At 42.0% G+C, this 23,464-nt stretch overlaps 1 protein-coding gene across 6 annotated transcripts in view; it reads right to left on the reverse strand.

The window, feature by feature from the left end:
* The window catches only part of rtel1 (regulator of telomere elongation helicase 1), a 110,538-nt gene that overhangs the window by 19,166 nt on the left and 67,908 nt on the right, over positions 1-23,464 (reverse strand). For all 6 annotated transcript variants that reach the window (XM_068000560.1, XM_068000562.1, XM_068000558.1 and 3 more), the window contains exons 25-28: positions 22,951-23,074; positions 13,601-13,754; positions 6,323-6,480; positions 280-366 (exon numbers count right to left, since the gene is read on the reverse strand). In XM_068000560.1, the coding sequence (XP_067856661.1) occupies positions 280-366; positions 6,323-6,480; positions 13,601-13,754; positions 22,951-23,074 (523 nt within the window). The remainder of the gene's footprint in view (positions 1-279; positions 367-6,322; positions 6,481-13,600; positions 13,755-22,950; positions 23,075-23,464) is intronic.

Below are 23,464 nucleotides of genomic sequence, written 5' to 3' on the forward strand. Positions count from 1 at the left end.
CATGCCTTCTACAAACTGAATTTTTAAACTGCAGGAAAACCCAACAGCCATCATGACTGCCAAAAGTAACTATGCAATTTTGGCTATTACTACATAGTGTACATATAAAGCAACCCATGTAAACAATCTCAACAACAAATAGTCAAAATTAATTTCAAATAAGATTTCATGCTAGGTGAAGTAAACGGAAAAGGTGTTGCTACTTTGCAGGAAATTGTACCACTAGAAGTAGTACTAAACGGTTTGAGCAATAATGAAGAAAAAAAATTACATACATACATGATTACTAACAAGCGTGATTTTTTTTCTGCCTCCTCGCTGCTCACCAACCAGATCTTTAAGAGACAATGTTGACATCCTAACTCCCTAAAGAAGTACAAAAAGCAAATCGTCTGTCACATTTACCTACAAAGCAACAAGTGTCTACACTAAGTAATTAATTGACTCAAGTGCTTTGGAAAGTCCTGAGGATGTAAAAAGTGCTACATAAATTAAAGTTCTTTCTTTTTAGCCATTTTCATTCCATTATTATGGTTTAAAGGGCAATGCTGACATCTATTTGTAGCTATGAGCATTGCTATAAATGTTCCAAGACTTTTGGAACAGCACTCAATTGCTTCATCGACAATTCTGATGAAGGATACACTTGAAAAATTAACTTGTCTACAGATACTGATGGATCTGTAGTGTATTTCCAGCATTTTCTAATTTCATATTTTCAGTATTCTTCTTTCAACTGCATGACTGATCAGTGATGTTTGGTTCTGCAATATTCAGCAGGGAAATCGTGCTTAAATTACAATACAGACATAAAATTTGTGTATAAATTTGGAGGAATGACATCTGTTTTGCAAATTAAATCTAGTAAACTTCCAACCCCTCAGCACTGGATTAATTTGGAGTCTTAAGGAAGAAAAGAGATTTGAGAGATTGACACCCAATCCTGCACTAACGCCCTCCTATGAGCAAAATGTTCTCACCGTCCCACAGCCCTACACAACGCCTGTCCTACTGTTTACTGTGTCCAGGGCTGGCTATAGAAATTACAATGAAAAATAAAGGATAGACTTAAAAAAAAATACAGCACACATGCAGGCTCAAGAAACAGTCAAAACAGCAGGTCCAGGAGCCGAGAGCCTGACTGAGTGAGACGCTGACAGTGAGTTTCTGCTGAAAGGAGGCAACAAAATGAAACAAGAGTTCAGCACTGTGACAAAGTGAGCTTTAATCTGCAACACATGATAGGTAACTGTATATATGCTGCGCTGTTTCAAGAGGATTGAAGTAGATCGTACAAGTGAGTACAGAGTTTGACCTGGACTAGAAACACCACCAGGTGGAGTTGGGCCAGCTCAAACATCAATGTTAAAAATTATGAAGCGATGGGACAGAGTAGATAGAAACAGAGTGTTTCCAGTGATTGAGAGGTCCAGAACAAGGGGACATAGATATAAGATTAAATGTAAGAGATGTAGGACAGAGAGCAGAAGAAACAGAGGGTTGTGAGGCAGTGGAATGCACTACCAGAGTTAGTGATTCAAGCAGAGGCCATGTCAACACAAACATAGGTTAGATATGTGGTTGAAGGAGAAGAGAACAACAATAACGGAATATGAAAACAGGGCAGGCACATGGGATTAGGACTACTGCTCATGCGGAGGATAAACACCAAGAGGGATTGGTTGGGCCACATGGCCTGTTCTGGGTAATTTCTATGCAATTCTATGATATGGGAATTTCCAGAAATCGAGATCAGTCTGGACAATGACAAATTCAAGAAACATCACCAGGTGGAGTTGGGCCAGCTCAAAGTTACTGAACTTAACAGGTGGAGACAATCTGCATTAAAAGGTAGGAGGAAGAGTTCCCAGAGCGCACATTGCAGCAGGTGGTCGCCCCACAGCTAGAGAGGCAAAGGAAAGGAAGTGAGGGGCCGCTATTTGGGGGGGTGGGGGGGGAGTGAGGAGGATGGGTAGAGGCAGTGCAGGAAACTCCTGGGGTCTGAAGCTGTCTAATAGGCATACAGTGCTGGATACCTATGACACAGACAAGGAATGCAACTTGGGAGGGATAACATGAGTAATGCCATGGCGCAAGTGCTTACCCAAGGGTGGTGGGCAGGGGGGAGAAAGAGTAAAGTGCAGAAAGCTTCTGTAACCATAACCATGAGTTCCGAATGCTGTGTTGCCTCCCAGGTGCTGTGTAAGGGACACTGGGAACAGCTTTAGAGAAGTGAGCTGTGCTCTATAGAATAGAGCTCACGTGGAGATTCAATAGAGCTATGGGGGAGGGTTTAAACTAATATGGCAGGGGGAGGATGAAATCTCTAGACAAATTAGAGATGTATTAACATTAGCGTTCTAATTGTAGAAAATGTTAATTATACAAAAAATAGACTGTGATACAGAGAATGTTTGTGGTGAAAAGAGAGGGGTTTTCTCGCAAGGCACTCAGGACATTCTTTCTCAGTCAGCATTTGGTACTGCAACAAGGAATGAAACACTAATTGACCTGCTTCTCAGTAATTAAGCAGAACAACTAGGTAACCTGAAAGAAGGGGAACATCTGGGAAACAGTGATCACAACATAATTTGATTCAATGTTGGAAAAGAAAAATCAAAGGCAAGGTTACCTGACTGTAAAAAGCAAATTATATCAAGATAAAAAAGACCTTGTCTCGATTAAATGGAAGAAAAAATTGGCAAACAGTACTGTAAATCAGTAATAGTAAATATTTAAACAGGAGATGAAAAGGATACAAATCTTGTATGTTTGAGTAAGCAAACAAAAAGGACTGTATTGAACACTGGGTTCCATGAATGATTAAATCAAATTTGAAATTATTAAAAAAAAATCATTTAGAGCTTAGAGGGCAGATAATAAATAAAGCCAGGACAAATGTAAAGAATAAATAAGAAAGCTAGAAAAAGAAATCAGGAAAGCTAAGAGGGATATGAGAGATAATTAGCACAGAAACTGGCAATTAAAAAGTTTTCTATAGGCACATTAGTAGTAAGAGAATTATCAAGGTAGGGGTAGTGCCATGAAGAGATGAACAAGATGAGCTGGTAGTGGAGTGAGGAAATGCCAGAAATACTGAATAAGTACATTGCCTCAGCTTTCACAGAAGAGGTGGATGTTGAAACCATAGAACCATCTGGGGTTATTATTCAGATAGAGAATACCAAAGAATTTACTCAGACCTAAAGTAAAAAAATTACCGAGAAGTGAGTTTGCATATGAAGATCCTGATGGAAATTAGAGAAGAAATAGCAGAAGCTCTTACTATAATTTTCCCAAAATTATAGCGGAGCGGAGTGTGGCCAATGTGACGTCACTCTTCAAAAAAGGAGACAGGAAATTATAGGTCTTTTAAGAGTTGCTTCAGTTGTTGGTCAACTATTAGAATCTATAAAATGGGATTAAACTAAGCGGTTAGAGAACGAGTTAATCAGGGTTAGAATGCACAGATATCAAAGGTTGGTCGTGCTTGACAAACCTTAAATAACAGAGTACAGGTAAAGAAATGCAGTGAAAGTGATTTATATAGATTTCAAAAGCATTTGATAGAGTACCACATAAGAGACTTGTGGCAAAGATAATAATATATAAAATTAAGGAGAATATGGCCATACGAAAAGAGATGACTGGAAGGCAGAAATCAAAGGGTAGGGAAAAAAGGATTTTTTTGGAATGGAAGGATGTAGTGACTGGTGTTCCACAGCAATTTCTGTTGAGGCTGCTCTTATTTATATACATAAATGATCTGGACTTAGGAATTGAAATTTGCTGATGGGACAAAATTGGGACGGCATAGCAAATTATAACAAGGAATGTGAATGCCTGCAGGAGGACAAAAGCTTTCAGGATGGGCAGATGGAGTTCAATATAAAAAAAAAATGAAGTAATACATTTTGGAAGTAAAAATAGGGAAAATAAATACACTTTAAATGGAGTAGCGGGATCTTGGTATGTAGATGTACAGTTCATTGAAGCTAGCCATGTAACTAGGTAACACAATCTTTGGCTGGTATCTACAATACAAAAGCTAGAAGGTGATGTTGAATTTGTACAAAATTTTAGTTAGGCCTAAGTTGGGGAATTGTGTGAAGCTTTGGGCAATCCATTATAGGAAAAAGTATAAAAGCAATGGAAAAGGTGCAGCGTTTAATCAGGATGTTATCAGCGACTTGAGAAATTACAACTTTTGACCCTCATTATAGCCAACAAGGTTAAGTGGTGATGTGATAATGGTCTTCAGCATTATGAATGGTTACAATAAAGTAAATAATGATGAATTGTTTCCATTGGTTGGCAAGACAGTAGTGAGGGGCACAAATTTAAGAATCAGAAAAGGAATTAAAGGAGAGTTAAAAAAAATCATGCAGAGGGTGGTTAGAATGTGGAATTCTCCACTACAAATTACCATTGAAGCAGAGTGCATAAATTCTTCTAAAATGTAATTGGATAGCTACTTGAGAAAGAGGAATATTAAATGATACAAGATGGATCAGAAGTTTAGTTGAATCATAAACAGTTGGACCTGTTTATATGATTACCATAAGACCATAAGAGATAGGAGCAGGAGTAGGCCATTTGGCCCCTCGAGCCTGCTCCGCCATTCAATGAGATCATGGTTGATCTGATTTTTACCCCAATTCCACTTTCCCGTCTTTTCCCCATATCCTTTGACTCCCTTGCTGATCAAAAATTTGTCTAACTCAGCCTTGAATGTATTCAATGACTCAGCCTCCACAGCTTTTTGGGGTAAAGAATTCTAAAGATTCACGACCCTCTGGGAGAAGAAATTCCTCCTCATTTCCGTCTTAAACGGGCGATCCCTTATTTTGAGACTATGCCCCCTAGTTTTAGATTCCCCCATGAGGGGTAACATGCTCTCAGCATCTACCCTATCGAGTTCCCTCAGAATCTTGTATGTTTCAATAAGATCTCCTCTCATTCTTCTAAACTCCAATGAGTATAGACCCAACCTGTTCAATCTTTCCTCATAAGACAACCCTTCCATACCCGGAATCAACCTAGTGAACCTTCTCTGAACTGCCTCCAATGCAAGTATGTCCTTCCTTAAATAAGGGCACCAGAACTGTACGCAGTACTTCAGGTGTGGTCTCACCAGCACCCTGTACAGTTGCAGCATGACTTCCCCACTTTTATACTCCATCCCCCTAGAAATAAAGGCCGATATTCCATTTGCCTTCCGGATTATCTGCTGCACCTGTATATTGACTATTTGTGTTTCATGTACGAGGACACCCAGATCCCTCTGTACCGCAACATTTTGTAGTATTTCTCCATTCAAATAATATTTTGCTTTATTTTTCTTCCCAAAGTGGATGACTTCACATTTTCCCACATTATATTCCATCTGCAAAATTTTTGCTCATTTGCTTAACCTGTCAATATCCCTTTGCAGACACTTTGTGTCCTCATCGCAACTTGCTTTTCCACCTATCTTTGTATCATCAGCAAATTTGGCCACAAGACACTCTGTTCCTTCATCCAAGTCATTGATATATATTGTAAATAGTTGAGGCCCCAGCACTGATCCCTGCGGCACCCCACTAGTTACAGATTGCCATTTTGAAAATGACCCTTTTATCCCGACTCTTTGTTTTCTGTTAGTTAGCCAATCCTCTATCCATGCCAGTATATTACCCCCAACACCATGAGCTCTTATCTTGTGCAGTAATCTTTTATATGGCACCTTATCGAATGCCTTTTGGAAATCCAAATATACTGCATCCATTGGTTCCACTTTATCCACCCTGCCTGTTACTTCCTCAAATAACTCTAATAAATTTGTCAGACACGATTTCCCCTTCATGAAACCATGTTGACTCTCCTTGATTGTATTATGAGTCTCCAAATGTCCTGCTACTACTTCCTTAATAATGGATTCTAGGAGATAACAAAAAAAAACTTTGATTTTGAAATTGAAGCAGAATGTGTTTCTTGGAAGTTTTGCACAATATCTGACCAGATGTAGCAGCTAAACTTACTTCAGCTGGGAAGATACAGCAATTCAAGATTACTCACAGTAATTCATAATCAGGTGAAAATGGTTACAGCATGACCAAATGACAAATGTTCCATTTCCCCTTTCTGGACTGAAATGCTTCATTTTGAGTCACTGTATCAAGTATCCCGATAACGTACTGACAGAATTACCTCCAGTTTTGCAATAAGCAAGTAAGGGCAAGTCAATTATTTTACAACCCTATCCTCTAATTGGGAACCAGTAATATAACTAAGCATTATCAGATGACACTGCATGAATATTTCAGTCAGGTACATATCCTACCTTTTTTTCACCTAGGTATGAGCCTTCATCGGTCTTTAGTTCACTGTGTTCTAAAGCATCGAGGAGATTCGCAGGTTTCTTTCGCGTGTTCTCAGAGAGTCTCTCATATTCAATGCAGAGCTTGGCCATGGCATCTCCCCCAGAAGGCCCAATATCATCTATATAAAAGTAAATAAATACAATTGTTCTGAAGCATTAAAACATAATTAAGTAGACATTTGTGTTTCATTTGGGGGGTTGGGGGAGTAGTTGTTAGCATCACAATCTAAGAAAATAAGTAAGTCGTTTTATGTCTTAACCCCAGTGTAAACAGATATGCTTAAAAAAAGGCGTTGGATGAAAAAACTTGCATTTATATAGCACCTTTAATACAGAAAAACATCCCAAAGCACTTCACCAAGCCAAAGGAGCTACTAGGAAAGGTACCCCAAAACCTGGTTAAAGTTGTGGGTTTTTAGGGGGGGTCCTAAATGAGGAGAGGAAGGTGGGGAGAGTTAGGGATGGAATGTCAGAGCAGAAGGCATAGATAGCTGAAGGACGGCTGCCAATGGTGGGGTGGATGGAGGGGTGTGGGGATGCACAAGAAGCCAGAGTCAGGAAGAGTGTTCAGTGGGGGGGAGGGGGGGGCAGGGGGAAGGGGGAGGAAAGAGGTGGGGGGGGGGGGTGGGAAGAGGGCAATGGTAGAACTGCAGGAGGTTACAGAAGAAAGAGATCATGGAGGGATTTAAACATGAGGATAAAAATGCTAAATTTGACACCATGGAGTTTGGAAGCTAGTGCAGATCAGCAAGGACAGGAGCAAATGCAAGAGGGACGGTGCAAGATAGAATATGGGCTGCATAGTTTTGCTTGAATTGAAGTTCACGGAAGGTAGAGGATGGGAGAACAGCTGGAAGAACATTGGAATAGTCGAATCTGGTGATGACAAAGGCATGGTTGTGCGTTTCAGCAGCAGATGGGCTGGTGTAAGAGGTGGACGGTGTTACAGAGGTGTAAGTAGGCGGAATTTGTGATGGAAAATATATGGGGTTGGAAGTTCAACTCAGGGTTGAATAGGACATAGACGTTACAAACAATTTGGTTCAGTCTGAGACAGTGACCGGGGAGCGGGATGGAGTTGGCGGTGTGGGTATGGAGTTTGTGGTGATGGCTGAAGAAGATGGCTTCAGTCTTCCAAATGTTTAGCTGGAGGAAACTAGTTCATCCAAGATGATGTCGGACAAGCAGTCTGACAGTAGGTAATGGAGGGATCAAGAGAGATAATGGAGAAGTAGAGCTGGGTGTCTTCAGTATATATGTAGCAGCTGACTCCTTTTTGCAGATAACATCACCAAGGAGCAGGACATAGATGAGAAAGAGAAGGGGGCGACGGATGGATCCTTGGGGGACGCCAAGATGATGTTGCGGATTTGGGAAGGGAAGTCATTGCTAGAGATGTTTTAGCTATGCTCCAATCAGCAAAAGTGAAACCAAACGAGGGCGGTCCTCCCGAGCTAGACAACGGTGGTGAGGCATTGGAGGATCATATGTTACTATGTACAAGTCTCTTTTCTCGTTTTGTTTCGCTACCATCTGACCACATGAATTTTCCTCTGGCCCAAAATAAATAGACTTGAATACCGAATGCGAGGAGCTGCAATTTAAGCAGTGTGAGCTGCAATGAGTTATTTTTACCTGCCACCTGGATGTAACACTATTTTCCACATACTGCTTCATCTAGTTACATGGCCAAAAGCTAATGTCACTTGATTTAGATTGATGGATACAAGTGACCTTCAGTTCTGAAAATTACACCAGAGACTTTCCTTTTAGGAGTCAGGTGGGTCACTCCTTTCACTACATAGGACCCATTTGCCAAAGCATATATGTACCTTACTTTTTCATTAACCTAGGAATTACAGTGGATGGAATACAAGGGTGTTAACTCTGGATAACAGCACCTGCCCATTAACCCTGATATTGCTATTTTAGCAGCATGTGCAACGCATCCAATCTCCTGTCTGCACAGCAGGCTGTTCAAATCAATCAAGCATGTTGGTCTAAGTGTTCTAACCATTCAATAGCTGAGTGAAGGACACTGTGCAAGTGCAATAGGGAACCAGGCAGCCCTAGCCAATGGGTGCAGCCTGCAAGTACATGGGGCACAATGCAGCTATGTTCCTGTCGTATGCCCCGTAGGTATCTAAAGGGGAAACTAAAGCTGCAGCTAGCAGAACAAATCTTTCAGTTTCTGGTCTGCATGGACTCCCAAGGGGCCAGCACAGACTCTCAAGCAATAATCAACTGGCATTGCTTCTTAAAAAATAATTCAATTACGACCTTCTAAAAACTGTTAAAACGTACTGGAAGACAGTAAGTGCAGTCTGAATGCAATAGCTGCAGCCACAAACACAATTGTGGGTGTCCGAAAATCTTGAGCAAGAATCGAACAGCTGTAATAAGAGGAGGGAGGTGGAATGAAGTTAACACCGAAGGTGCAGCAGCTGCCAAATGAGCTTTGTGGTGAACCAGAAGACCAACAGTGTAAATCCCAGCTGAAACTAAATCGAGTTAGCAATGTTCCAAACAACCCCTCATAGCACCCGAATACCCAGCATGTATCCCCAGTCCCAACATACACAGCAGTAATTACACCTCTTCCCAACACTGACTAGAAAACGATGAGCTGAACACCCATGCAGAAGAACTCCAATGATCATTCCTAACGGAAATGCAGGTACCGTGCCACACTCCCTAACCCAGAAAGATCAGATTCGAAACCAATCAACCCCCACTGAGCAGAAATACTGGAACTGAGCAGCACCCCACTAAGTAAACTCATAAGACAGATGGGCGGAAAAAAATCCCTCCCCCACAATAGAGCATAAAGTCCAGCACCCGAACAGCAACCCTTCCTTTCGCCTGTCCATTCACACCACAGGAGCCGAAAGGCAACTAAAACAGCACACACTCACAAACCACCTCCCTTCCCCATCCCCCACTATGCATAAACTCTTATTAATACCACAAAACCACATGTAACTCTCCACAATGAGCAGAGACTTTGGCAAAGGACAGAAAACCCAATCATAACCCAACTCCCAATGGAAAGTATTTCTGGTAGCATAAATCCCTCCCACACTGCACATAAAAATTTGAATTGGACCCAGTCCCCAATGCCCTTCTATGAGAGAGCGATTATGATCCTTCCCCCACGCTAGCAAAGAACCCCCCTCCTTATGGAGCAGAAATATTGCAAACGTACCCAACCTCAAAGTGGATCCCACCTCACTGAGCAAAGATATCGTGCTCTCGTCCCTAAAGATGGCCTCCTCATCCAACAAGATGCAATGAACCCCCCAAACTGGATTGAGCCAATAACGCTACCCTCCACCTACTGAGCAATTATTAACTGAATGGAACCCACCCCCTCAACCAAGCAACACTCCCTCCCACATTAACCATTGTTTTGGTGATCAAAGCCCACATACTGTGGGGTTCAAAAACCATTTAACAAAAGGAAATGGTTAACTGTGCCCCTTTTAAACAAAGACATTTGAAAACCTGCAAACACAGTAATGTAGTAAACTGTGTTCTAGCAAATCCTGTTTTTCCTTCAATGACGCTGGTGGCATTGGAGAGAATGAGTTTTGAGATCGAAGACATTGTACTGTGTGGATAGATTATTAAATAAATAAGCTAAATAGATAATATTGAGCTTGAAGGATTGTTGGCTTTTAAAACACGTAGGCTTTTGGAAACACAAGCTTTTCAATACAACAGGGGGTGATGTAAGAGAAGACATACATCAAAGGTTGTTTACAACAAGCTTTATATCTGAAAGCAATGATGGGTGTGAAAAGGCATGAGGGCTCATATCTCTCTGGTAATCTGTTCAAAGAACTTGGATTTGTAAAGCATCAAATAGTGTTGCATCCAGCATATGGTCCAATGGTATAAGGAATGGATTTGAAATCAATGAAGCAATCAAAATTGGAGACGTCAGGACGATTTAGAATGTCTGTGTGTAGAAATGAAAGGGGCTATCTCTGCATGAAAGGTCATAAACAGAGATAGTAAAGGGGACTATTACATTCCACAGTTTGAACACATGGGGGTCGATTTTAGCACCCGTGATCGGGTGCGTTCCTGGCCGGGGGGGGGGGGGGGGGGGGGCTCTGAAAATCGGGGATTCCCAGGGAGGGTCTGGAGCCCGGCTCCAACCCGTCCACTTCCGGGTTTCCCACAGACGAGCTGACATGCGCGCACAGCCCCCGCATGTGGGACTCCCGCCGGCTACTAAAGCCGGCGGGGTGCCACTTAAAATATTTATTTTGGTATTTCAGGTCATTTACAGACCTGATTAACGAGACATTTTAGGAGGGTTGGGATTTTACATACAACTGGGACTGTTTCTCGTACTGGGGGAAACACTCCCAGTTGAAATGGACGTGCTGCAGCCATTTGACAGGTTGGGGGGGGGGGGGGGGGGGGAGTAGGGGGGAGACCCTCACTCATTGCAGGAGGCCACTCTGTCACTTGGGACAAAGTTTGGCCTCCACCAACCTCCTCCTAACAATCAAATTCACCAACTTGCACACTTACCCCGGTGTCCAGACACATGTACCTACCTTGCGAACCCCCTCAGACGTACATCTTCCGGATGGGGGCCGCCGTAGCTGCAGTCATGACCTCCTCCGAGGGCGAACAGCATCACCAGCCTCGCCATCCACCTCTGACACGTGGAGCACCACAACACAGTGCTGTGACACATCCACCTGCACAGCAGGAGGGAGGGCAACTGCAGAGAGCACTACCCTCGCCACAGGGTCCACAGACCGAGGCTCAGCTTCCTGGACCTCTCTGAGCAGCAGTGCACACGGAGGCTCAGAGTCACTCGACATGTAGTCGTGGACATCTGCAGCTTCCTTCATGCCGAGCTGCTCCCGGCTGGCCCGAGCACCATCTTCTTACCTGTCGCTGTCAAAGTCACCACTGCCCTCAACAACTTCTCCTCCGCATCCTTCCAGGGTGCCACCGGGGACATCGCCGACGTGTCTCAGTTGTCTGCACAAAAGAGCCCTGCAAATACATCTACACCCACTCTGCAGTGACACAATGGGTGGCACCAATTGTGGGTCTTCATAGTGATCCTCAGGAAAGGGCATTATTGCACAAATCAGACAAGATTCGCAAAGACTTGGCAGTAGTGGTGCCAATATAATATGTGATGTGAGTTGGTCAGAAATTAAATATAAGTAAAACCATGACAAACCCTCAAACACCCTTGTGCATCCCCTTCATGCTCACAACACGTTTGCCTTACGCTGCCTACTGCACATATGTGATGTGATGCATGCCCTGTGGCTGCAGCACAGGTAGTGGCAGGTTGAGTGAGGCTGACCGTGAAAGAGATGCATGAGAGGGTGAGTATGAGATAGAGCCATGAGATTGTATGAGGATTGGGTTGAGTGGTAGTGGCGGGATGAGTACTGGCGAGGTGAGTAAGTGCAGGTAAGATGAGGATGAGGTTTGAGTGGGTGTGAGGGGTGATGTGACAGAGTAGTGTTGGCAGTACAGAAGGAGATGTGGGGTGGGGGCGGTGATGTGGCAGATGGAGTGTAGGGGAATGAGTAAGTGTACTTACTTTGGCTGACCTACTTAGGTCATTGCAGCGCCTCCTGCACTGTATGCAGGTGGGCAATATATTGGTGGTGCAGGTGACCTCCTCTGCCACCTCGAGCCAGGCCTTCTTGGTGGCAGAGGCAGGCCGCTTCCTCCCGCCCGCCGGGGGGAAGATCTCTGTCCTCCCCCTCCTCCTCACCCCATCCAATGATACCTAGAGTGAGGCATCATTAAACCTGGGAGCAGCCTTCCGCCTGGGCTGCTTCATGCTGTAATGTTTCCTATTTCTTGCAGCATCAGTCAGTGGAGGACTGCCCCTTTAAATAGAGCTCCTCCAGCTGACAGACTTTACTGCGCATGCGCAGTCCGCCCGCCGCGCAGCTTAGCAACGGGGAAACCGGAACAAGAGGTAAGTGGATCCAATCAGCCTGCGATTGCGTTCGGGGCAGACTGATTTCACCCGGCACGTTACCCACGTGCCCAATCGCCCCCCCTGCCGCGAACCCACCGCCCTGGTAATATCAGGCCCATGGTCTTTTCTGCATCAAAGGGTCCACCCATTCCAGTCACATGATCAAAGCCTAAACTGTCAATCATTGAGATATGTTAAAGAGTGAGGCATAGCAACAGGGAGCGATTGGACAAAAAGAATGACACTCCCCCAATCCTACATCCTATTGGTAAAAACAATATAAAAAGACAGAGAGTAACAGTCTCTTCACCACATGGCAGTCGAAAGATCAGGCGAGAAGAGAAGGACTGATCAATCTTCAGGCCTCGATAAGCAAAATTCTTTGTTAAGGTTATATGTATTTAATGATTTGTCTGATGTGTGTATGAATTGTTAAGTCATTACATAATAATGTTGCGAATTATTAAGAGTGTAATGGGATTTTATAGAGGAAAGTCACGAATGGCTTGAATTTGCTTCATGAATGTTCATATGAATTATAACGTCATTAAATAATTACTTTTGATTAACGAAACTACCATGAGTGAGGGTGATTTTCTTTGCTTGACTATTCGTCCAGTTCCAAGAATCACAGGAAATAAGGATTTCCCTACATTATTCGAGTACATCTCCCGACGCCCCCCACCCCCCCACCCCCGCCAACAGTGATCAGAGCCCATACATCACACCTGAAGAAGCCCCCTTCCCACCCATTGTTTATTTGACCGGAGCTCATCTTCCCCACCTGAGCATATCTCCCTCCCAACAGAGTCAACCAGCCAGTCCTCTTTTCCTCATTCTCCTCCCCCTTTCCTTTCCAGTCTCCACCCCCCCACCCCCCAACAAAATCACTTCTCTTCCTCTCCTTCTCCCTCTCTACTCCTTCTTGGTCCAATTCTTATCCCCTACCCTTGAACCCTGCTTGACTTGAATAATGCAATTGGTCTTGATTCCCCATGTGTAACGCTACAGAAGGTTGACTAGTTCTGTAGTAATACGACTGAATTTTTTTTCCCTAAGCCTTTTGTAGGTCGGCATTGTTATTTATAAAAAAAAACATTGTTCTCATTTTAAAAATATTGAAATTTTATTTTGGTACTTAATTTATTGACAACCTTGTCTTTATTTAAAATGACTAGAAATAAATCCCTGACATACATCAATACCTAGGCCACTGATAGTTACTGTAAATGAAATTAAAAGCAATATGAAAAATACTGTACCTGTGCGCTTTCTTTTTAGACTTGGGACATGAGAATCTAAAGTTTTTGCCTTCTTCAGACTTAGGCTGGAGACAGCTGACAAGGACGAAGCAGCAGAATTCACCTCCGAACACTGGCCATTGCAAGACCCCGTCTTCAGTTTTGGTGGAGGCATCTGTTTGTGTAACAGAAATACTATTATAATAGTAATAAGCCTATATTTTAATATTCTTGCAAACACTTTTTTCATCTTACAGCATATAAATCCATTGCATTAGTCCGTAAGAACCATGTTCTTTAGTACAATCATTAGAACGTCATAATGTTTAAAGGCAAAGGGAAGTACCAGGGAAGCTCTTTTAATACAAAGTATTGGCCCCATCTAAATAAAATTTTAAAAATATTCTAAAATAGTTTACAAAACAATTCAATTTAGTGAGAGACTTTGCAAATTGATTCACCTTCCCTGTTTAGATGCCCTTTTTTGGTTCTCCAAACTCGAGAGAGCTACTTAGTTGGCATCAGTTATGGTCCAGCCTGTGTGTGATTGCATATGACAATGTGGATTGACCACCTTCCCTCCCTCCAGCCAGGAACATGGATCAGATTGGCACTAGATTTCTCAATGGCACAAGTTGCTGACAGGAGACATATTGGACATTTGTCCTTACCCTGGTATGAAGTGGATGTTACAGTTTGGGTTTTCTTACTTGTGTCTTGGTCTACCTATGAAAAATTCTATTTTGTATGAAAACGTGTCTCCTCTGATCCAAAACCAGCACTGTTATATGTGCCATGTGTGGCGTAGCATGCTTAGAATTAGTAATTAATCTTTAATTACAGTGTATCATACACAGGTGATCAGGTGGGAAGTCCATCATGCTCTCCTTTGAAAAGTGACATACATGACGCCATCAGACCAATATGTACAAGTTAAAACTAATAGGTTGTTTATAGGTTGAACAATACATAGAAAGAGTGAGACAGAGAAAGATATTGAGTACACTAAATTTCAAAAAAAGCAGAGAATCAATCCACAAGAGGTCAATATAAAAAAGACTTGTATTTATATAGAATCGTTACAGCACAGAAGGAGGACATTCGGCCCATTGAGCCTGTGCCAGCTCTTTGCAAGAGCAATCCAGTTAGTCCCATTTCCCCACCCTATCCCCGTAACCCTGCAAATTTTCTCTCTTCAAATATTTATCCAATTCCATTTTGAAAGCTACGATTGAATCTGCATCCACCACCCTTTCAGGCAGCACATTACCGATCATAACTACTCGCTGCATAAAAAAGTTTTTCCTCACGTCGCCTTTGGTTCTTTCGCCAATCACTTTAAATTTGTGTCCTCTGGTTCTCAACCCTACCGCCAATGGGTACAATTTCTTTATTTACTTTATCTAAACCAGTCATAATTTTAAATACTTCAATCAAATCTCCTCTCAACCTGCTCTAAGGAGAACAACCCCAGCCTCTCCAGTCTATCCATGTAGCTGAAGTCCCTCATCCCTGGCACCATTCTAGTAAATCTTTTCTGCACCCTCTCAAAGGCCTTCATATCCTTCCTAAAGTGCGATGCCCAGAATTGGACACAATAATCCAGTTGTGGCCATACCAGTGTTTTATAAAGGTTCAACATAACTTCCTTGCTTCTGTACTCTATTTATAAAGCCCAGGATCCTGTATGCATAAGAACATAAGAAATAGGAGCAGGTGTAGGCCATCCAGCCCCTCGAGCCTGCTACGCCATTCAACAAGATCACGGCTGATCTTCTACCTCAACGCCATTTTCCTGCACCATCCCCATATCCCTTGATGCCTTTAATATCTAGAAATTTATCGAACTCTGTTTTGAATGTACTCAACGACTGAGACTCCACAGCCCTCTGGGGTAGAGAATTCCAAAGATTCACCACCCTCTCAGTGAAGAAATTTCTCCTCATCCCAGTCCTAAATTCCCTACCCCTTATTCTGAGACTGTGACCCCTGGTTCTAGACTCCCCAGCCAGGGGAAACATCCTCCCTGCATCTAGTCTGTTGAGCCGTGTAAGAATTTTGTATGTTTCAATGAGATCACCTCTCATTCTTCTAAACTCTAGAGAATACAGGCCTAGTCTACTCAATCCCTCCTCCATGACAATCCCACTATCCCAGGAATCAGTCTGGTGAGCCTTCGTATGCATAAAAACATAAGAAATAGGAGCCCTCTATGGCAAGTATATCTTTTCTTAGATAAGGAGACCAAAATTGTACACAATACTCCAGGTGCGGTCTCACCAAGGCCCTATATAATTGCAGTAAGATATCTTTACTCCTGTACTCAAATTCTCTTGTAATAAAGGCCAACATACCATTTGCCTTCCTAATTGCTTCTGCACCTGCATGTTAGCTCTCAGTGACTCATATATAAGGATACCCAGGTCCCTTTGAACATCAACATTTCCCAATCTCTCACCATTTAAAAAATACTCTGCATTTCTGTTTTTCCTACCAAAGTGGATAACTTCATATTTTTCTACATTATATTCCATCTGCCATGTTCTTGCCCACTCACTTAGCCTGTCTATATCCCCTTGAAGCCTCTTTGCCTCCTCCTCACAACTCACGTTCCCACCTAGTTTTGTGTCATCAGTAAACTTGGAAATATTACATTTGGTCCCCTCATCCAAATCATTGATATAGATTGTGAATAACTGGGGCCCAAGCACCGATCCCTGCGGTACCCCACTAGTCACGGTCTGCCAAGCTGAAAAAGACTTGTTTATTCCTACTCTGTTTTCTGTCTGTTAACCAATTCTCAATCCATGCCAGTATATTGCCCCCAATTCCATGTGCTCTCACTTAGTTCACCAAACTCCTGCGTGGGACCTTATTGAAAGCTTTCTGAAAATCCAAATACGCCACATCCACTGGTTCCCCCTTATCTATTCTACAAGTTACATCCTCAAAAGAACTCCAATTAAATTGTCAAACATGATTTCATAAGAACATAAGAAATAGGAGCAAGAGTAGGCCAATCGGCCCTTCGAGCCTGCTCTGCCATTTAATAAGATCATGGCTGATCTGATCCTAACCTCAAATCTAAATTCATGTCCAATTTCCTGCCCGCTCCCCGTAACCCCTAATTCCCTTTACTTCTAGGAAACTGTCTATTTCTGCTTTGAATTTATTCAATGATGTAGCTTCCACAGCTTCCTGGGGCAGCAAATTCCACAGACCTACCACCCTTTGAGTGAAGAAGTTTCCCCTCATTTCAGTTTTGAAGGAGCAGCCCCTTATTCTAAGATTATGCCCCCTAGTTTTAGTTTCACCCATCCTTGGGAACATCCTCACCGCATTCACTCGATCAAGCCCCTTCACAATCTTATATGTTTCAATAAGATCGCCTCTCATTCTTCTGACCTCCAATGAGTAGAGTCCCAATCTACTCAACCTCTCCTCATATGTCCGCCCCCTCATCCCCGGGATTAACCGAGTGAACCTTCTTTGTACTGCCTCGAGAGCAAGTATGTCTTTTCTTAAGTATGGAGACCAAAACTGTATGCAGTATTCCAGGTGCGGTCTCACCAATACCTTATATAACTGCAGCAATACCTCCCTGTTTTTATATTCTATCCCCCTAGCAATAAACGCCAACATTCCGTTGGCCTTCTTGATCACCTGCTGCACCTGCATACTAACGGTTTGATTTTCTTGCACTAGGACCCCCAGATCCCTTTGTACTGCAGTACTTTCCAGTCTCTTGCCATCAAGATAATAACATGCTCTCTGGTTTTTCCTGCCAAAGTGCATAACCTCACATTTTCCAACATTGTATTGCATCTGCCAAATCTCCGCCCACTCACCCAGCCTGTCTATATCCCCCTGCAGGTTTTTTATGTCCTCCTCACTCTCTACTTTCCCTCCCATCTTTGTATCATCTGCAAACTTTGATATGTTACACTCGGTCCCCTCCTCCAAATCGTTAATATAGATTGTAAAGAGTTGGGGACCCAGCACCGACCCCTGCGGAACACCACTGGCTACTGGTTGCCAGTCCGAGAATGTACCATTTATCCCAACTCTCTGCTTCCTGTTAGATAACCAATCCTCCACCCATGCCAGAATATTACCCCCAATCCAGTGATTCTTTATCTTGAGCAATAATCTTTTATGTGGCACCTTGTCGAATGCCTTCTGGAAGTCTAAATACACTACGTCCACTGGTTCCCCTTTATCCACCCTGTACGTTATGTCCTCAAAGAACTCAAGCAAATTTGTCAGACATGACTTCCCCTTCGTAAAGCCATGCTGACTTTGTCCTATTAAATTATGTTTATCCAAATGTTCTGCTACTGTCTCCTTAATAATAGACTACAAAATTTTACCCACCAGATGTTAGGCTAACTGGTCTATAATTTCCAGCCTTCTGCCTACTACCCTTTTTAAATAAGGGTGTTACATTAGCAGTTTTCCAATCTGCCGGGACCTTTGCAGAGTCCAGAGAATTTTGGAAAATTATTACCAAAGCATCCACAATCCCCACTGCCACTTCCCTCAAGACCCTAGGATGTAAGCCATCAGGTCCAGGGGATTTATCCGCCTTGAGTCCCATTAATTTACTTAGTACCAATTCCTTAGTAATTTTAATCGTATTTAGCTCCTCCCCCCCTAGAGCCCCCTGTTTGTCCAGTGTTGGGATATTCTTAGTGTCCTCTACCGTAAAGACTGAAACAAAATATTTGTTCAGCATTTTTGCCATCTCCATGTTTCCCACCATTAATTTCCCGGTCTCATCCTCTAAAGGACCTACGTTTGCCTTAGCCACCCTTTTTCTTTTTATATAACGATAGAAACTCTTGCTATCTGTTTTTATATTTTTTGCTAATTTATTTTCATAATCTATCTTCCCTTTCTTAATCAATTCTTTAGTTACTTTTTGCTGTTTTTTGAAGACTTCCCAATCTTCTATCCTCCCACTAAGTTTGGCTACCATATATGTCCTTGTTTTTAGTCGGATACTATCCTTAATTTCTTTACTTAGCCATGGATGGCTGTCATTTCCCTTTCATAAATCCATGCTTTTTTAACCGCTTTCTCAACCTGTCCTGCCACCTTCAAAGATTTGTGCACACATATCCCTGGGTCTCTCTGTTCCGGTACCCCTTTTAGAATTGTACCATTTAGTTTATATTGCCTCTCCTCGTTCTTCCTGCCAAAATGTATCACTTCGCACTTCTCTGCATTAAATTTCATCAGCCATGTGTCCACCCATTCCACCAGTCTATGTCCTCTTGAAGTCTATTACTATCCTCCTCACTGTTTACTACACTTCCAAGTTTTGTGTGATCTGCAAATTTAGAAATTGTGCTCTGTACATCCAAGTCCAAGTCATTAATATATATCAAAAAAAGCATCGGTCCCAGTACCAACCCCTGGGGAACACCACTGTATATCTCCCTCCAGTCTGATAAACAACCGTTCACCACTACTCTCTGTTTCATGTCACTTAGCCAATTATGTGTCCATGCTGCCACTGCCCCTTTTATTCCACGGGCTTCAATTTTGCTGACAAGCCTATTATGTGGCACTTTAGCAAACGCCTTTGGAAGTCCATATACACATCAACAGCATAGCCCTCATCAACCCTATCTGTTACCTCATCAAAAAACTCAATCAAGTTGGCTAAACACGATTTGCCTTTCACAAATCCGTGCTGGCTTTCCTTTATTAATCCACACTCGTTCAAGTGACTAATAATTTTGTCCCGGATTATCGTTTCTAAAAAAGTTTCCCCACCACCGAGGCAAATCTGACTGGCCTGTAGTTGCTGGGTTTAATCTGTACACCCTTTTTTGAACAAGGGTGTAACATTTGCAATTCTCCAATCCTCTGGCACCACCCCCGTATCTAAGCAGGATTGGAAGATTACGGCCAGCAACTCTGCAATTTCCACCCTTATTTCACTCAGCAATCTAGGATGCATCCCATCCGGACTGGGTGACTTATCTACTTTAAGCATAGCCAGCCTTTTTAGTACCTCCTCTTTATCAATTTTCACCCCATCCAGTATCTCAACTACCTCCCCTTTTACTGTGACTTTGGCAGTATCTTCTTCCTTGGTAAAGACAGATGCAAAGTACTCATTTAGTACCTCAGCCATGCCCTCTGCCTCCATGCATAGATCTCCTGGATATAGTGCCTTTCATGACCTCAAGGTGCCCCAAAGTGCTTTACAGGCAATTAAGTACTTTTGAAGTGTCGCTGTTGTAATGTAGGAAACGTGGCAGCTAATTTGCACACAGCAAGGTCCCAGAAACAGCAATGTGATAATGACCAGATAATCTGTTTTAGTGATGTTGTTTGATGGATAAATATTGGCCAGGACACCGGGGAGAGCTCCCCTGCTCTTCTTTGAAATAGTGCCATGGGGTCTTTTATTAGCATCTCCGACAGTGCAGCACTGGAATGTTAGCCTAGATTTTGTGCTCAAGTCCCTGGCGTGGGACTTGAACCCACAAACTCCTGACTCAGAGGCGAGAGTGCTACCACTGAGCCAAGGCTGACGCTCTTTGACTTTGATCAGCTGATACTTGCCCAAGTGCACAGTCACTTCCTCCTCGATAAGATTCCAGTAACTTCCCCACAACTGATGTCAAACTGAGGTATCTGTAGTTACCTGGTTTCTCCCCCCTTCCTAAATAATGGAGTGACATTTATAAGTTTCCAATCCAAAAGGCACAATTCACAAATCTAGAGCGCTTTGGAATATGTGGTGGTGTTGTCAGGACGTCTGGACAACCTCCTGCTTTTTTCATAGTGCCATGACATCTTTAATGTCCACCCGAACCACCTTACACACAACATATGTACACAATCTAATATAGGATAAAATACACATCTCAGGATGAAAATGCTGCTTTCATCATACTATTGCATTAAGTAATCTAACAAAGAGCTGTGGAATTTAGCCAAATAATGAAAAATGGGCCACTGATGGTTAGATGTAGACTCCAGCCCACAACCTTTCAATAAGGAATCAAAAGCTCACCCACTGAAACTGCAGGTTCACAGTACATTAAGCAATTAAGAGTTGTGTATTACAACTATATGGTGTAACTTTAAGAAACTGCACTCCCAGTATAGAGTATCAGTCACCAGGAGCGCATATTGGGAATTAAGGCTCATGATGATTTTTCATTCATTAAAGTTAATCCACTCCCAGTGGGTAAAGTGCCACATCAGGAGCTTGGTTTTGTAAAATTATCTGTAACAAAGTACAAACATGTGGGTTTTCCATGCTGCAATGCAACATAATGAGCAGATTAAAGCACAGTTTCCTCACTTACTGAGTTCTGCCTTAGAGGTATGGAGGCAACACCAGATACAAGAACAATGGGGGATGGACGAAAAAAAGGATTAAGTTAATTCATAAAATGGGAGGAGGGAGAATAATTATATTCTAAGATGATGAGATTTGGGATTCAGTGCTCACTTGTCTCAAATAAGTTGCTTAATTTTAATAATGAAATAAAGTAACTTACTATACACAAGTTAATAGTTTCTTTTTCCACAGCCCTTGACAGTTATTGCATAGCAGGAAATAAAAAATTTCAATTGGACTTGGGACTCAAACCCATAAACATTGTCGTTCACGTAAGCTTAACTTCCATGTAAAAAAGTATTAAAACTGTTGCTTCACAATGACACAATTGAGGTCTGATTCAAAGCCAAGCTCTAACCAACTAATCACTGTGATAAGTTTCAGCAGTATTTTGGAAACACGGATTCTGCCTAACTTGCTGAGTATTTCCAGTTTTTTCTGTTTTTATTTCAGATTTCCAGCATCCGCAGTATTTTCCTTTTGCTTCAGCAGCATTTTGCTGGGTTAGTAGGTGAAGTGACCAATTTGGGAAGAGGAGGGAAAACAAATCAACACATTGCCTGGTTTAACAGAACCAAACATCAATGCCAAAAATGACTATACGGAAGGATAGGCATCCTGTTTCGCTCTCCCTAGCTTGAAGTGGATTGTACAATTTAAAAGAAGTAAGAGGGACGAAAGAGAGCAAAAATAAAAATTACCAAAACATAAGAAAACTTGAATTTCTCATTTTTGAAGTGCTTAAAATGTTTTGTGAAGGTATGAATAGTTAAATATTAGTCAATTGTACTACTTTGCAGCAATAAAATCTCAAGAACATGCAATATCAAAAACTACATAATATAAATGTGGATGGGCAACGCATCTTGCTGTTTTTGGAATATTTATTTTCAATAATGTGGAGATGTGTATATGTCTTTTTAAACCAGCTATAAAATCAGAAATTCTTTTAGTTAAGAGCGCAATAGTTTTTTTTGCTCCAATACTTTATATGCAACCAATTCACTTTTTCTTGAGCGTATCAAAGTCCTCTTTTTCTCTTTGGTCTCTCAAGCCATACTTGCAGCTGACCTCCGCAAAGGCAACCCTGAGCTAGCACCAGGAGGCACATGACAGTTGTCTTGGGATAACTTTCCGCCAAATTTTACCTCATAAGAAGCATTGATTTAGTACTCACCATGGAGAAATCGAATCATATTTTGATTGGAAATTTGTCAATGTGCAAGAATACCAACTCATAAGAAGGAGGTCATTCAGCCATCGTGCCTGCGTCACTCTCTGGAAGAGCTATACATTTAGGCGCAGTTTCCTGCTCTTTATCTAATCATGTCAAGTTTTTCTTTAGAGTCATAGAATTTTGATGAGCCCATTACTTGCACAGCCACCAGTTTATTGCAATATTAGTAACCTTAGCCAACAACTAATTCTCATTGCAGGAGAATCTGCAAGCACTTATTTTCTTGGATAGGATCATTTTAATATGGTACACACAATTAGGTTAGATTTTGTAATCAACTTTGCTAGTGCTGACCTTTTGAAAACTGATCTGCTAAAGAGTATTACAGGTATAGGCTAGACAGTTAAGGAGTTTATTTCACAAAATGCATTGGAATATGCCAAGACTTTGATCGGTTTTCAGCTAGGCTGTTAGATGGGGTGTTGCACATTTAAAAAAAACATTGGTAAGAGAATTTAAAACTACAACTAAACTTATTTCATAACCAAAATGCAAAAAATGCACACAAACTAATTACTTCATGCAATTAAAACCAGACTGCTCTCTTTAGGATTGGTGCATGAAGGAAAAACATCATGACAGCATAAGATACAAAAGGGAGGGAAGGTGTAGAAAGCACTTAACTATTCCAAGAGGATACCAAGATTTCAGGAACATCAGTCAGCCTCCAGAAATAACCCTTACACGGGTTTGCCATCTTACTTTTCTTCCATTAATATTACACACGTGTAGCATTTTATAGGTTCAGTTTAAACATAGAATACTTACAATCTTTTGAGCAACACGAAAAAACTGAGCCACGTCTCGAATTATGTGTCCAAAGTTATTATACACCTTGACATATGGTCGCACCCACGATGGCAACTGTGACCTCACCTCAGTGCCCATAAATCTAAAGAAAAAGAAAACGGTCAGAAATGCAAGTGAAGTAGAGCAAGAAAATAAGTTATGAATTAATTTTGGAATTTAGAATTTGGCAGCCACCAGGTGTGGCAGCACTTTTGAGTCAAAACTGTTCAGCATTACTTTCAAAGGGTAGTCAAGGGTAATGTGGGCCCTCTAAAAACAGAAGCGGGTAATATTGCACTGAAAATAAGGGAATGGCAGACTTGTTGAATAATTACTTTGTGTCAGTTTTCACAGTAGAGGAAGAGGATAATATACCTGACAGTCCAGGGAAACTAATAATGAATCTAGGACTGGAACTCACTAAAGTTAACACAAGCAAGAAAACAGTATTAGAAAAAATAATGGCACTAAAGACTGACAAATCCCCAGGACC

Source organism: Heptranchias perlo, chromosome 19, assembly GCF_035084215.1.
Source record: "Heptranchias perlo isolate sHepPer1 chromosome 19, sHepPer1.hap1, whole genome shotgun sequence".
NCBI classification, from domain to species: domain Eukaryota; kingdom Metazoa; phylum Chordata; class Chondrichthyes; order Hexanchiformes; family Hexanchidae; genus Heptranchias; species Heptranchias perlo.